A 13,798-nucleotide genomic window follows, 5' to 3' on the forward strand; every position below is an offset into this window, starting at 1 on the left:
GATGTGCAGCCCAAGGTCGGAGCAATCGCCTCACTCACCTGCCCAGGTGTTGTTTCATCTAACGGAACCTGTTTAAGGCAGTTTTCCGGCCAATAGTTTTTGTAAAAAGCCTCTCTCAAGAGGTGTGCCTCGGTGGCTCAGTGGGTTAAAGCCTCTGCCTTTGGCTCAGGTCATGATCCCAGGCTCCAGGGACCGAGCCCCGCATCTGGCTCTCTGCGCAGCGGGGAGCCTGCTTACCCACCTCTCTCTCTGCCTGCCTCTCTGCCTGCTAATGATCTCTGTCAAATAAATAAATAAAAATCTTTATTTTAAAAAAGCCTCTTGAGAGAGCATAAAGGCCATGGTCCCAGTGCCTGCAGGATTCAGAAGGGCCTCCAGGTGGGGAGGAGAAGGGCCCAGCCATTAAGCATTTGCCTTCGGCTTTAAGGGGATGTGATCCGAGGGTGCTGGGATGAAGTCCATGTCGGGTTCCCCGCTGAGCGGGGAGCCTGCTGTCCTACTTCCTCTGCCCCTCCCTCTATTCAGGCGCACTCTTTCTCTCAAATAAATAAAATCTTTAAAAAGCGGGGGCAGGCAACAGAATGACACACTTGAGCCACTTCCAGGACTTCTTGAGGGAGGCAGGGCCGAGGTTCCCCTTTGCCCTCCTCTTTGAAGATCAAAGAAAGCCTGGAAGCCTGGGGGTCCACCTGGACGCTGGGAGATGGGACACCTGAGGCTTCACCAGGCTAAGTCCGGATGTAGCGGTAAAACCCGGCCCTGGGTTACCTCCTCCGACCAGCAGAGGGCGCGCGCCACCCGAGAGAAGGAGGGTGCCTCACCAAGCCACTGTGGGTGGCCGCAGGTGCGGAACCCGAGGCGGAGAGCGAGGGGTAGGGTGGGGAGATGTCTCGGTCTTTCTGAAAATCGGGAGGCAGATCCACAGAAGAGATAGCGTTGGAGATAGAGGGGCGGGGGGGGGGGGGTGTGAAGGAGAGCGAGAGAAAGTCAAAGAGAGGGTCGGCTGGGGAGGGCAGGGCAGGTGGGGAAGGAGACGAACTGGAGACAGGAAAGGTTGAGACGGCCTGCAGATGAGACAGGCTGGGATGGAGGGTGGGATGGGGTGAGGTGAAGGGGCAGGTGGAAGGCAGGGTGAGGCCGGTTGGGATCCACTGCCCCGCGGTCAGTCCGGTGGGGCTGCTACACTAGGGCGGTCTCCCTCTTGGGCCGAGCCCACCTACCAGAGACTCCCCTGCCCCCTGTAGCACCCAAGTCGGCTTTGGCCTCCTCATTCTCTCCAACTCTTCCTTGTAAAGCCTTTCTGCTCAGGCCTAAGCTGGGCATCTCCTTTCCCCCTGAAAAAAGGTTCAGGTGCATCAAAGAACACAAAGAGGAGGCAGTAGGGAGCTTGGGAGCTTTAATGGGTCTGGAAGGGAATAGAAACACACCAGGCCATCCAGAGAGAGGGAGAGAGAGAGAGAGAGGGAGAGAGAGAGGAAAGGGGGGGGGGCGCGGAAGCTACCTAGATGAGTCCCAGGGCCAGGGAGCCTCACCAAACCCGGTGAAGTCCGGGAGGTCAAGGAGCAGGTGGGCTGTGTGAGGCCGCTATCACTCTAGGACGGGGCCGCTCGGTGGGAGAAAGAAAAAACGAGAAAAGGCTTGGAATTCGAAAAAGAGAGGTCAGAACGGAAGGGGCTTCCAGGAGCCAGGCAGAAGTACAGGTGGAGGGCAGAAAAAGACACGGGAGGTCCCGCAACCCCCTTGAGGGCTCTGGGGCCATGAAGATGGAAGGTAAAGAAAGCCGGGGTGGGGGCGGGTACGACGAGGTGGCGGGAGGCGGTGGCAAATACAAAGTTAAAAGAAGACGGAGGAGGCTTCAGGTCCCTTCCCCCCAGGGGCTGGGTGCTGCGACGGAGGAAAATCTAAGATGACAGAAACGGTCGGGGAGGCTCCCGGCCCCTTTCCCGGGTGTGGATGGGACCGAGCGAGGCTCTGGGCGCCCGGGAGAGGCCGCGCGGCACAGGGCCGCCCCGTCTAGTGGTAGTGGCCCCCCAAGTGCGAGGCGGCGGCCACCGCTCCGAAGGGCCCGGGCGGGGGCTGCAAGCCGGGGCTGGGGTAGAGGGCTGCGGTGGCGGCGGCGGCGGTGGCGGCGGGGCCCGGGCCCGGCCAGTAGGAGAAGCCCGCGGGCGCGACGCCGGCCGAGGCGGCCATAAGGTTGAGTTTGGAGAGGCCCGGGAAGGGCAGCGGGGCGAGACCTGCAGGCAGCTTGTAGAGCGCGCCGTCCTGGGCGGCGGCAGCGGCAGCGGCGGCCGCAGCGGCGGCGTGGGCGTGCGCCGGAGGCGGCTGGCAGGCCTGGGCCAGACCCTGGAAGTCGAAGCGGTAGGCGTAGCGCTTGCCGTGCACCTTGCTCATGATGTTCTTGTCGTAGTAGTAGCGCAGCGCGCGGCTCAGCTTGTCATAGTTCATGTTGGGCTTGCTCTTGCGCTCGCCCCAGCGCCGCGCCACCTCGTCTGGGTCTGTGAGCTTGAACTCGCCGTGGCCGCCCTCCCACGCGATGCAGCCGGCGTTGGCGCGGTCCGCCAGGAGCTCCAGCAGAAACTGCCACAGCTGGATCTGCCCGCTGCCTGTGGGGAGGGGGCGGGCAGTCAGGGAAGGGACGGCGGAGGTAGGAGGGAGGGCAAGAGGTGAGGCGGCAGACTGCGGGGGGCTGGTGGGAACCGGCGTCGGGTAGGGGAAAAGGGCGCGTTGGGTAGGGACCGGGTAGCCGGGCGCCGCTGCAGCGCCTGGCCGGGGAGAGGCTGATGGGCCCAGCGGTCCTGAGCCTTTCCCGTGCTTCTGCACAATGGAAACAGGGCTCTCCCTCTTAGAAGGACGAAGCCCCGCGGGCTCCAGGCTTTGTGAGAATTGGGGAGGGGGGGCGAAGCACAGCCTCCTCGGCGTGGAGGCAGCGGCGTACCTGGGCCCGCGACTCTGGGAAGCCAGCAAGGGCTGAACACCGGCCTCTGTTGCCACCGTGAGCCTGCGCCCTTATTCGGAGCAGAGAGGAACCTACGGGACCGCACAGGGTAGTCTGCGCAGGTGCTTAGACGGCCACATCCCAGCTGGACCATGTCCGCAAATCCGGGGGAAGAGACCCCGGTGCCGCGGGACCAACCGGCCACTACACAAGGCCTAGGCCAAAGGACAAAGTTGGATTGGCCCCGCCTGAGGTGGAGAAGAGGTGGAGGCTGGCTTTCTGGCGGTACCAGTCAGACAGGAATGGGGGCAGTGGCCCCCGAAGCGTGCGAGGAGGGTCAGACTCTGAAGGCTCCCCACTCTCTTCAGGATCGGGGTGCGGAGCGCCGCGCTGGCGCTACTAGGGGTTCCGCCCCAGTTTTCGGAACAGCCGGGATTCCCAGCATGGGAAGGTGTCCTACTTTGGGGCGCGATGCACAGCTCTGAAGAGAGGAGATAAGACCGGAAAGCCGCTGGGCTTGACTCCCTGCCTCCTCTCATCTTTGGCCATCTCTGGGATCATGGGGCCAGGCGGTCCCGATTTGGGGGTTGCTGGAAGCGCCAAGCAGGATTTTCCCGGATGGTGATGAAAGAGAGGGCTGCCCGAGAATTCCCACTCCCCTGTTTTGCAGCCTCAGTCAGACAAGTGGAGAAAAATTTTGATACACTGACTTCTTCTCACTCTCTTTTAGGAGAGGGGGGAAAAATAATTTTGCTCAAAGTCGTCTGATTATTGATTCAAATCAAGCCTGGTGGACCTCTCTTCCTCTCTCAACCACTTGCTCTGAACCCAGATGCTGGCCCTCACCATCATTTCAATCCCAGTCTCTCCACACCAGCTCAGCGAGTAGCTGCCTGACTCCAGGTCGGGAGCTCTAAGGTCAGGATCAAGGGACAGTTAAGGGAAGGTTTAGGTTAAAATGCACAGCTGACTCTCATGCAGACCGACATCAGAGGCTCGGAAACCCATTCTCCTTGGGAGTCACATTCCCTTTTGGAAAAAGCAGTTGCTAACGTTGTCATTATGGTTACTGTAACTTGGTGAGATCCGGATACTGGGGTGGGGCGGGGGGAGGCTGTGGAGAGCCTTTGCCTGGAGGGCCAGCCAGGCTCTGAAACCAACAAGGCAAAGCCAAGAGTAATTCAGCGAACCTGAGAATCAACATCAGTGGCCCAGCCGACTTGGCCCCTAGAGCCTGGCGGGCCTGGGCCAGTGAGGCAGGTAGGTGCTGGCCCAGTGCTGGTGGGGAGAAGGGGTGGAGTGGCCAGGGAGTAATTACCCTTTGCCAGGATGTGGCCCCCGCCTTGTGTTCCTGCTGCCAAGAGGGGAAGGACACCAGGCACCCGGGTCCTGGCCCCTCAGTGTAAAAAGGCCAAGGGTCAGGATCCTCTCCCTCTGCCCTGGTGTGCAGGTCCAGCTCTGGGACTCAGAATATACTGGAGTGGAACCAAAGGCCAAATGAATACCTCCTCCCCTCAGCCTCTCCACAGTCATACCGCATTGCACATCCCTTCTACCCTCCGATCTCCTAGTGGTGGCACCTGTAATTCTGGGGTGGGTGCCCCAGCCTCCATCCACTGTCTCCACACCCCCACCCCTGCTTTCGGGCCAGCTCACCTTTCTGTACAGCTGGGCTCAGCGGCCCCCAACCGGGGCTCTTTCCTTCCTTGAAGAGACCGTCTCCGACGGGATCTGTAGCAGCAGGAAAAAAACAGTCAGGAGGACCCGGGCGGAGATTGTGGGCTTGACCGAGAGGGCTCCCGGCCAAGGCTCCGAGGGTGGGGGATGGAGGGTTGGTTCCTGGGTGCGAGGCTAGGGGCTCGAGCTGCCAGCTCCTCCTCCCCGAGCCTGGCCCTGGCGCGCGCCGCGCGGAGCCCCTCCATAACGCCCAAGTCAGGAAACGCGTCCAGGAAAAAGGAAATCCGCTTTCCGAACGGGCCGGCGGGAGCCTTATAAAGCCGAGCAGGGAGTGCGCCAGCGGAGCGGGAGCGCCCGGAGCCCATCCGAGAAGAGAGGAGGGCGCCTGGAAGGCTGGGCCGGTGGGAACGCTCGGAGCACGGAGGTGAGGAGCCACGAGGGCGCTGGGGCGACGCTCAGCTGACCGCAGCTTCCCAACGCTGAACGCGCACTGAGTCAGTCCCCTGCCACACCGAAGACTCCTGCTTCCCCTACCAGGCTCCCTCAGCCGCTGAGCTCGCGCCCTCGGCCTCCCAGGTTCCCAGTCTCCTCACTTTGAGTCCTTAGACCTCACACTAAAACCCTAAAGCTCTCCATCTGCCTTTAAGGTCCCCCAGTGCCCTACATTGCTCAGTCCTCCCAGCAATCCTAGTCTCTGGACCGCGTTCAGTTCCCTTGGACCCCAGCAACCCCTTCCCATGCCCGAACCCAAACTTCCGGCCCCAGGTCCTGGTGCCTCCAGCCCCTGGCTGGTCCCTGGTACCTGGCAGGTACATGTTGATCAGCAGGGGCTGGGAGGCGCCGCTCTGTCTCATCGCCGCCAGGGACTGGGTGGTGGGAGGTGGGGGTGGGGATGAGAAAGGGGGACGCGTCAGGCTTTGCGCTCGGGGCACCGATCCCCGCCCGAGGCAACCGCGGGTGACAAGGAGACGGCGCGGGTCCGGCAGGGCCTGGCGGGAGGGGGCTGCCCGGGTGTGGCGGGGGATGGAGGGGGTCCTGGAGCGATGCTCCCAGCTACCAGGCTGCCTGGAACCCTCCGGCCCCCCGCGCGGGCAGGGGCCGCAATTTCCGTTTTAATTAAAGCGAAGCTGCCTCGGCCCCCCGGACCCCGCCCCCGCCCCTCTTATCGCCCGATCGCAATAAAGTCTCCAACACGCCGCGCCGCAGCCAAGCGCGCCCAGCAGCCCCCAGCGCCCCGCAACCCGGGAGACGCGCGGGGGATGGGCTTGGGCCTCCCACTCTGATAGGGGTCGGGAGCGCATTTCTTTTCCGCCTCCTTGACTCTCAGCAAACAGCGTGGGGCAGGGTACCCGGCCCCACCTTGGACCCCAGGGGCCACAGCCCCTCCTCCCGCCCATTGCAGCCCCCATCACCGCCCCACTCTCCTCCCCCTTCTCCCCCCACCCCCACCCGGGTTCCCGTCTCCAGGCTGCGTTATCTGCATCTTCACTTTTAAATTTCCGCTTCCCTCCCTCTCGCCTGTCGCTCCGCTCCCGGCCCGGGCAGCAGTTGCTCCCGTTATCTCCGCTCCCTCCTCCTCCCTGAGCCTCCTCCCTCCTCCTCCTCTCTCACTCTCTGCTCTTCCCTAGAGACCCGGATCTCCTTCCCCGTCTCCCTCTTGCTTTGGCCCGTTTCTTGCCTTTCCGGGCCTCTGGGCCAGCGCCGGGTCTTCCCCCCACAACTTCTAGCGGTTTATCTTTCCTCCCCCTTTCTAGGTCTCTCCTTCTCCCTCATCTAGCCTCTTCAGTGCCCTCTCGCTTCCTGTCTCTACTCTCTCTGTCCTATGTCTCTCATTCCCCTCCTTTTTTCATTCATTTGGTCCTGACAATTTGTGTCCGGCAGGAGGCTCAGGAGCCCCCTTCCATTTCCCCCAGAAGAATTGCTCTTCCATCCTTCCCCATCCCCTGTCATGCCAGCCTACCATCCACCATCTCAACTACTGGCCTCCTGGTTGTCCCTGAACCAGGCTGCAGTTGGCACCTTGTTCTAGCAGGAGTAGAATGACGGAAACAGCGTTGTGTATTGTATAAGGTCTCCAACCCAGGGGAGGTGTGGAGGCTGAAATCCCTTCCAAAGACACTGACTGTGTATTAGCAAAGCTGATGTGGTTCCCAGGGGGCCTGAAGTCTCTGAGTACCTGTGGGGCTTCCTGGCTCAAAAGAGGTAGCTAAGGAGGGATGCTAGCTGCAGATGAGGCTCTGGGCTTAGGAACCCACCTGCAGCCAGGCAGCACCTGACAGCTAGTGTCAGAATTGGTAATCTGAAGGCCTTTCTCTCTTGCTGCTTGAGCCCAGGAGGTGAGGAGGCCTGGGACTCCAGAGCACATGGATCAGAGTGGGCACATTTCCTGCAGGATCCATGATCCTGTGGTGTCTGACTGATGATGGCTAGAGAGTCCAACTTGAGGAGTTCTGCAGGGCCCAGGTTCATTCCTCACTTGCTGCAATTGCTGGAGTGTTCGCCTTTGTTGAAGGAGGAGTGAGGGAGGCAGAGTCCAGGACCCTAAAGGAAGATGTAGATGAGAAATTGCAGGCAGGGGGTGGGGTGGGGAGAAAGATAAGAGATTAGGATGTTTGCTGGAGACCAAACCCAGGACTTCACGAGAGGGGAGGGCCTTGGAGGTGGAGATGAGGTTCCAATCTCTTTCCTTCATGCCTTCTTATTTCTTTCCCAGATAGAAAATGATGAGCAGGAGGCCAGAGCTGAAAGAGTGGGGAGGCAGTGGGGTTCATTCAATGCTCTCAGCAGAAGGCTGAGGCAGACAGAAGGGACAGGTGCTCAGAGCTGGAGGTCTATCCAGATATCCCAGCTCTGGACTGTTGATCAACAGCTCAGGCTCTGTGCCTCACAGAGGACTCAGGTGCTGAAGGGGTAGGTGAGCTCTGGAAAGAGGCTGAGAGGTGCTCCCCCTCCAGCCCACTGTCCCTGGGTCTTGGCTGCATCAAAAAGGGGATGACCTCTTTCATCCCCTTTGGCCTTGGCTGAGTGCAGCCAATAGATGAGTCCCAGGCAGCTTCTTCTCCATCCTCCTCCCACCTGGCTGGGTCCCAGACCCACAGGTTTTTGCTGACCATCAACCTGTCTAGAATAGGAGGAGGTTGGAAAAGTGAGAAGACTCCTAGCTTGGCCTCTAAGCCCCTACTCCTTAAGCACCAGTGTGGGAAGCAGAGTTGGACCCCTAGGTCCAGGAAACCCTAGAAGGTTTGTATTGACAAAGGCTGCAGCAAATATTAGCTCTCTCAACTCCCTAGTTGTACAGACGGGAACACTCAGTCCTAGAAACAGGGAGTGTCCTATTCAAGCTCCCACTGCCATTCCTGAAGCAATCTTGCTGACTCTTCCCAGCAGCCACATACCCTCCAAAAGGAATGGGAGATAGTAGATCTCCTTTTGCCCATTCTTACCCCTGCAAAGCAGGAAGAAGGGAGAAGGGCTGCTGGGCTCTGAGGCTCGTTTGTATGGGTTCTAGGTTCAACTCTGGTTCCCTCATTTCTTAGTTGTATGACTTTGGGGGAAGTTAGTCTCTACATCTATAAAATGGGATTACAGTATCTACCATACAGAATTATGAGGCTTATATAGCCCATGCTGACCACTCAGACAGGCTCTAAACATTAAGCTATTATTACTATTACCATTCTCCAAGGGAACAGTTAGGAGTCTGTGACCAGGCAGGAACTCCAGACTCTTTTGGGGCCCACAGAAGTGTGGGGTTCTGCTGAGGCCTGAGGCTTTTAACCCCAGCTCTGGTCAGCCTTCCCTTAACAGTCTGAATTTAGGATCAAGAGCCCAGGGTTCAAGCCCTGTTTTGTCACTGGTCATTTGGATGATCTCATCAAGCCTTCTCCCTCTCAGACAGCCCAGCTTCCTTCCTGATTGATGAAATGGATTAAGTATGGAAGGTTTTAGAGGAACCAAATGCAACAGGGTCATGGGCTCTAGAACCCATCCATTTAGAAAGCAGAACTCATGGCCTATTCAGAATTCTGTCCCTTGCTCCCTCGGCCCTACCCTGGAATCCATGGTGGTGGGGGACCAGTGCAGGAGAATGAAGGCCCTACTTTGACTGCCCAAGTGCTTTTTCATAATACCACAAGCATTTTTAGTGGTTTCTCCTTGAATCCTCACAACTCCGTGAGACCAACAAGGTAGGGATCAATAGCCCCACTTTGCAAGTGAGGGAATGGAGGTTCAAGGATGCTATATGATTAGATCCCAGATGTTCTGACTTCTAGTCCAGGGCTCTTCCCACAGGAGCAGATGCCTGACTTTGCACAGGTAGACCCCTGGGAATGGCTCAAGTCCAAGTCTAACTGTTCTCCAATATTGGTTACCTTCTCTGGGTTTGGGCAATGACCTGGGCCACTCCTCCTTATTGATAGGTCCCCTATGGGCTTGAAGTCACAAGCATCCCTGAGTGACAGAATAAGGGGAGTCCCAAGGGCTTTGAGGGCCCTGCCTATGTGGGATCATGTGTGCCATTAACTGGGCCAAATGGGGAACTGGGTAGAACCTGCACTGGTGCCAGGGGCTCTGGTGCTGCTACCACTCAGCCCCAGGATGCCTGAGGGCTTCTGCCACCTGCTCCAGAATCCAGGCTCACTGTGGTCAGTGGGTGAGGAGTGGCCTCTCCAACTCACCAATCCTCCAAAGAGAGGGGAGGGAGAGGAAGAATGAAGAGAGGGTTCTTTGGAACAGCTGAGAGGAAGGGTATGAAAATGCTTTGTCAATGCCGGAGCTCAATATCATGATGGGATTGTTATGATTCAGACAAAGGATCTGGGGGCTCCACTCAGAGAAAGTCTCCCCTTTAGAAGGCCCTGGGAGGCAGTGGGACCTCTCATCCATCTCTCCTCTTACAGTTTTGCTTCTTTATAAAGCAGAAATTCTATAAAGCTGGGAAAAGGATGCATGGTTTGCTCAGTTGGATAGGGAGCCAGGGCAAAGAGAAAGGCTGGAAATATGCTGGGGAGCTCTGCATACCGTTAAAGAGGTCCTGCTGTGCAGGCATGCAGGTGCCTGGCCCAGGTGGTTGAAATTCAGCTATGAGCCCTGCTGTACCATTGTGTGCACCCGAACCAGAGGATGACAAATGCATCATGTGTGCTATGGTACACATGGCCCAAGCTCATCAGCCTTGACCAAGGAGAGGTGTGGGACTGGTTGTATTTAACAGGATCCCCAGGATTCTTACCAGTAGTTTTCTTAGCCCTATCAGGGTCTAGTCACATATATCCTCAGCCCGTTTATGCTCCATAGTCAAGAATCCTAAAGCTTGAGAGGAGGGTCAGGTTGGCAGTCAAGGACCTTAAGAAGAATTAGGATGAAGATTACAAAGCAAGACATCAAGAAAGAGGCAAGAGGGGCAGGCAGGTTCAGGAGCCTTTATTGAGGGTCCTCAGGAGAAGTGACAAGGCAGTGAAGCTTAATGCTGGACTCTTCGAATGGACTGCAGCAGCCCGGTGTGGGCCTGTGTGCCGAATTCACTGTAGGTACGGAACTCCCCACTGTGCCGGTCCCGCTCCAGCACATACTGGTAGCCCCGGTAGCCTGGGTACTGGTAGGCCACCCACCTAGGTCAGTGAGAGCACAAGGGTGGTAAGCAGCCTCTGCCTGCATCCCCACCAATGTCCCCCATTAGTAGCCCTCCTTTCTCAGCCCCTGCCCCCCAGCTCCAAAACCATTGCTTCAACTTTCCCTACATGGATCTCTTCTTGCCCTGCCCACTGCTCCAGGTCTTCGTATCATAGTCCTCCCCTTGCCCCCTATTCCCACCCTCCATTGCCTCTTCATCCATCTTTTAAAAAATCCTTCCCTCTATCTCCACATTGGCTCCCTGACTCCTATCTCCTACTGCCTGACCCCACAGTCTGTCTCCATCATCTCACTTCCCCCATCTCTCAGCTCCCAGCATCTCTTTACCATGTCTCTTAGCACACCATCACCTTTCCCACCCTCCCTTCCTGATGACAATTGCCTCCCTTCTCTTCTCATCTCCTTTGTCCCAGTCCCAGGACTCACGCTCCAGAGCTGACTTTGAGGGAACCCACATCCTTGCTGGCCCAGCCCATGGAGGGCAGGGATGGGTAGTCATCGCTGAGTTCAAACTTGCTGCCCTGGAAGTTCTCCCCCTCGAACAGTGTCACACGGCTGTCACTGTGATTCTGAAAGGTGGTGGTGGACAGGTCAGGCCCTCCAAAGAAGTGTTAATGGGTACATCCTCGGTCCTATTTTCCCCATCTTCCCTCCCAACACAGCTGTGCAGACACTTTGGCTCCACAGACATTCCCAGAAATCAGTCCATCATGTCCATAACAATCTGGGAAGCTGGGATGTTTAGAAGTCCCCAGCCTAGTCCCTTCTGTGGCTTTGACTGGAGGTGCAGAAACTGAGGGTTTCCCCCAGAGACCCTTCCAGGTCAAGGCTAGAGGGCATCTTATAATATGGACCTATTTGCAGAAGGCAAATCAGAGATCCCGAGAGAAATTTGGCCCATTAACCAAGATAATTTTCCTAAAGGCCTCATTGACTACTCAATCTCCTGGCCAGGACCTTGGGTACAGTCTCGCAAAGGACTGAATCCAGCTAAGGGATGGCAGAGTCAGAACAGACAGGGCAGGGATCAGTGTTGGTTGGGTCTTGCCTTCCATAGCCCTAGAGTCTTCCTCTCCTGGAATGGAGAAATTAAGCTAAGTCAGCATTTGCTCTTTGCCCTCTACCTCTCAGCCACAGGCCTCAACACATGGTACCTAAGTCAGCACAAGTGAGAAATGAGATCCCGCCCTCCAGGGACTTATTTGATTCATTGCCAACCCTTACTCCACATACATACACACAGAGACTGACCCCTTTTCTCCAATGATCCCCGAATTGAGTTCTAGTCTCGTCTTCATGTTAACTCTTGTGTCCGAAGGCTCCTTCTGAGCCCCATTTCCACACCTGTGTATGAGGCTAACAGCAGCCACCCCAGCCTTACAGGACTGTGTGATGACAGAGGCACTCTCTCATAGGTGTGGAGGACACGAAGTGAAGATCCATAGGTGCTCAAGCTCAGTCTTGGTGCTGTCCGTGGTGCTGATTTTGGGTACCTGACTTGGGCCCACTTTTTGAACTTGTAGATATACTTCTGGTTCTGGGAAGTAATGCCGGCACCACCCATCTAGGAATTGTATTTATATGTCCCCATACAGTGACTGGACAGCCTTTCTGAGGTGCCATGGTGGAGTCAGGGTCTGAAGCTAGGAGCTAGGTTGTGTGTGTGTGGGGTGGGGGGGGGGCTGCTGTGCTTACTGCGCAGAGCACCGGGCGGAAGGAGAGCAGCTGGTCACTGTGATGGCCTCCACTGCCGCTCCAGGCACTCCAGCGAGGATAGTCACCCTTCTCCAGAATGAACTGCTGTCCCTGGAAGTCGGGGTACTCAAAGGCCACCCAACTGGGGAAAGATAAAGGAACGTGGGAGGCATCTACCCCAGCCTCACACCTTCCTCCCCACTCTCAACCCTATTGTGTTAGAGAAGACTGAAACCAGTCTTTTTCTTCAACCCCAGGCCCTTACCCTGACTTACACAGCTCATGGCAATCTGGCCTCCTCTAGAAGCTGAAGACCCTAAATCTTGCTATCCAGGATTTGAGAGACCCAGACTTCCAGCTTAGGCTCCGCAGGTTGGAAGGAATTTTCCAGCTTCTGAAGATCACCCAACCAAGAGTTCCTACCCCGAGGATTTAGGTGCTTGCAAAGGTAGGTGTAGGACGCCCCCGTCCCCCAACCTGCAGTAGCGACCCGTGATAGCAACAACCTGCAGTAGTCAGGGGGCCCCAGGCTCTCAGAGACCAGGGTGGAGCGCGAGGAAGGGATTTAGCGCAGAGCCATCTAACTGCACAGAGAAAAACTCTGGATAGGAAATAACTACACTAGGAACCGCTTCAGGGTTCAGGCTGGTTCCACCCGGCACCCGCAGAGTGTTGTCCGTCGCCTTTATCTCTTTGGTTCACACATTTTGTCTTATGGCGCATGGCGAGTTCTGGGGAGGCCAAGGGATTCCCTATGTGGGTCGCTCACTCCCAGGCAGGGCTAACAGTCTAGGGAAAGGAGGGCCGAGAGCTGAGGTCGCAGGCTTGGAGCTTAGGCCAGGGGATCCCGGCGCCCCCCAACGCAGCCTGGCGGTTCCTGGACCGACACTCACGCGCCATTTTCCACCTTGACAGAGCGCACCCTGCGCAGGCCTCCTCGCTCGGCGATGTTCGCGCAGTCGCTCAGCAGCCGGCAGCGGCGGCCCTGGAAGTCCTCCTCGTCCCAGAGTGTGAGGCTGGCGGGCGCCGGGCCCGGCGCGGGGGCGCTGCTCATGCCGCTGCGGGCGAGAAGGGCAGGACCAAAGGTTCAGCGTCTGACAGGCGCCCTTCGGGGCCCAGACCCGCCCAACCCGGGCTGGGACAGGGTGAAGAACACCTGGCTGGACCCGGGCTGCTAGCGGATCTCCGTCACCTCGCCCTCCCCCGCCCCGGAGACACCCTGACCCAGCCCGAGTATTCACCGGGTGGGGTGAGGGTTGTACTGACGGAAATCGGAGAGGCTGCGCGTGGGCCGGGCGTGCAGGTCTTTATAATGGGCCTCGCCCCCCTCCCGCATTCTCTTTCGCTGGGGTGGGGGAGCTGAGTCAGCGGGCAGGCTGCGGTCAGTTCTGGTGTCCTCTGGGGGAGCCCAGGCCTTTCCCAAAGCAGTCAATCTGGCCCCAGCCCTCGGGACTCACAATAGAAAGTGCTGAGGCATACATCCTGCGCCCGCCGCAGCTGAGGCTGACTCCGCTTTTTCTTTTTGGGGGGCCTGAGTCAGGCAAAGCGCTCGCGACCTCTGGGCAGAATGCGCCCTCCCTGGCCTAGCCCTTTAGTGATGGAAGTACCAGGCCACTCTGGTACCTCCGGGTACCAGGGTACCCGGGTACCAGGCCACCCGGCTAAGACCTCAAATTCTTGACTTGAGGCTCGGGAGTTCTTCCCAACGTCTAAACTCCACCTCCTACCTCTTTCGAGCGACGCTGGACGGGATCAGACGCGGCTCTCCGCAAGAGACTTTCCTCATACCCTCGGTCTTCTTTCCCACTGTGGCTCCTTTCCTCCCAAGCTTGAGTTCCCAGACCAGCGCTCAACTCC

The 13,798-nt window shown here is 57.9% G+C and overlaps 2 protein-coding genes and 1 long non-coding RNA gene across 3 annotated transcripts; 1 reads left to right on the forward strand and 2 right to left on the reverse strand.

Annotated features, from left to right (window-relative positions):
• Nucleotides 1-2,013: 2,013 nt before the first annotated feature.
• Nucleotides 2,014-5,622, reverse strand: FEV (FEV transcription factor, ETS family member). The gene is made up of 3 exons (XM_059392681.1): nucleotides 5,415-5,622; nucleotides 4,592-4,666; nucleotides 2,014-2,603 (listed from the first exon to the last, which is right to left on the reverse strand). Exons 1-3 carry the CDS (start codon nucleotides 5,464-5,466, stop codon nucleotides 2,014-2,016), a joined length of 717 nt encoding a protein of 238 aa, XP_059248664.1. The 5' UTR covers nucleotides 5,467-5,622.
• LOC132012888 (uncharacterized) lies at nucleotides 4,947-12,939 on the forward strand. Its single transcript, XR_009402794.1, has 3 exons — nucleotides 4,947-5,036; nucleotides 12,199-12,389; nucleotides 12,857-12,939. It is a non-coding gene; the product is annotated as an uncharacterized LOC132012888 (long non-coding RNA).
• CRYBA2 (crystallin beta A2) lies at nucleotides 10,077-13,418 on the reverse strand. Its single transcript, XM_059392680.1, has 4 exons — nucleotides 12,835-13,418; nucleotides 11,942-12,083; nucleotides 10,673-10,815; nucleotides 10,077-10,224 (listed from the first exon to the last, which is right to left on the reverse strand). The coding sequence occupies exons 1-4, from the start codon at nucleotides 12,993-12,995 to the stop codon at nucleotides 10,077-10,079; spliced, it is 594 nt and encodes a 197-aa protein (XP_059248663.1). The 5' UTR covers nucleotides 12,996-13,418.
• Nucleotides 13,419-13,798: the final 380 nt, after the last annotated feature.

This window comes from Mustela nigripes, chromosome 3, assembly GCF_022355385.1.
Source record: "Mustela nigripes isolate SB6536 chromosome 3, MUSNIG.SB6536, whole genome shotgun sequence".
NCBI classification, from domain to species: Eukaryota; Metazoa; Chordata; class Mammalia; order Carnivora; family Mustelidae; genus Mustela; species Mustela nigripes.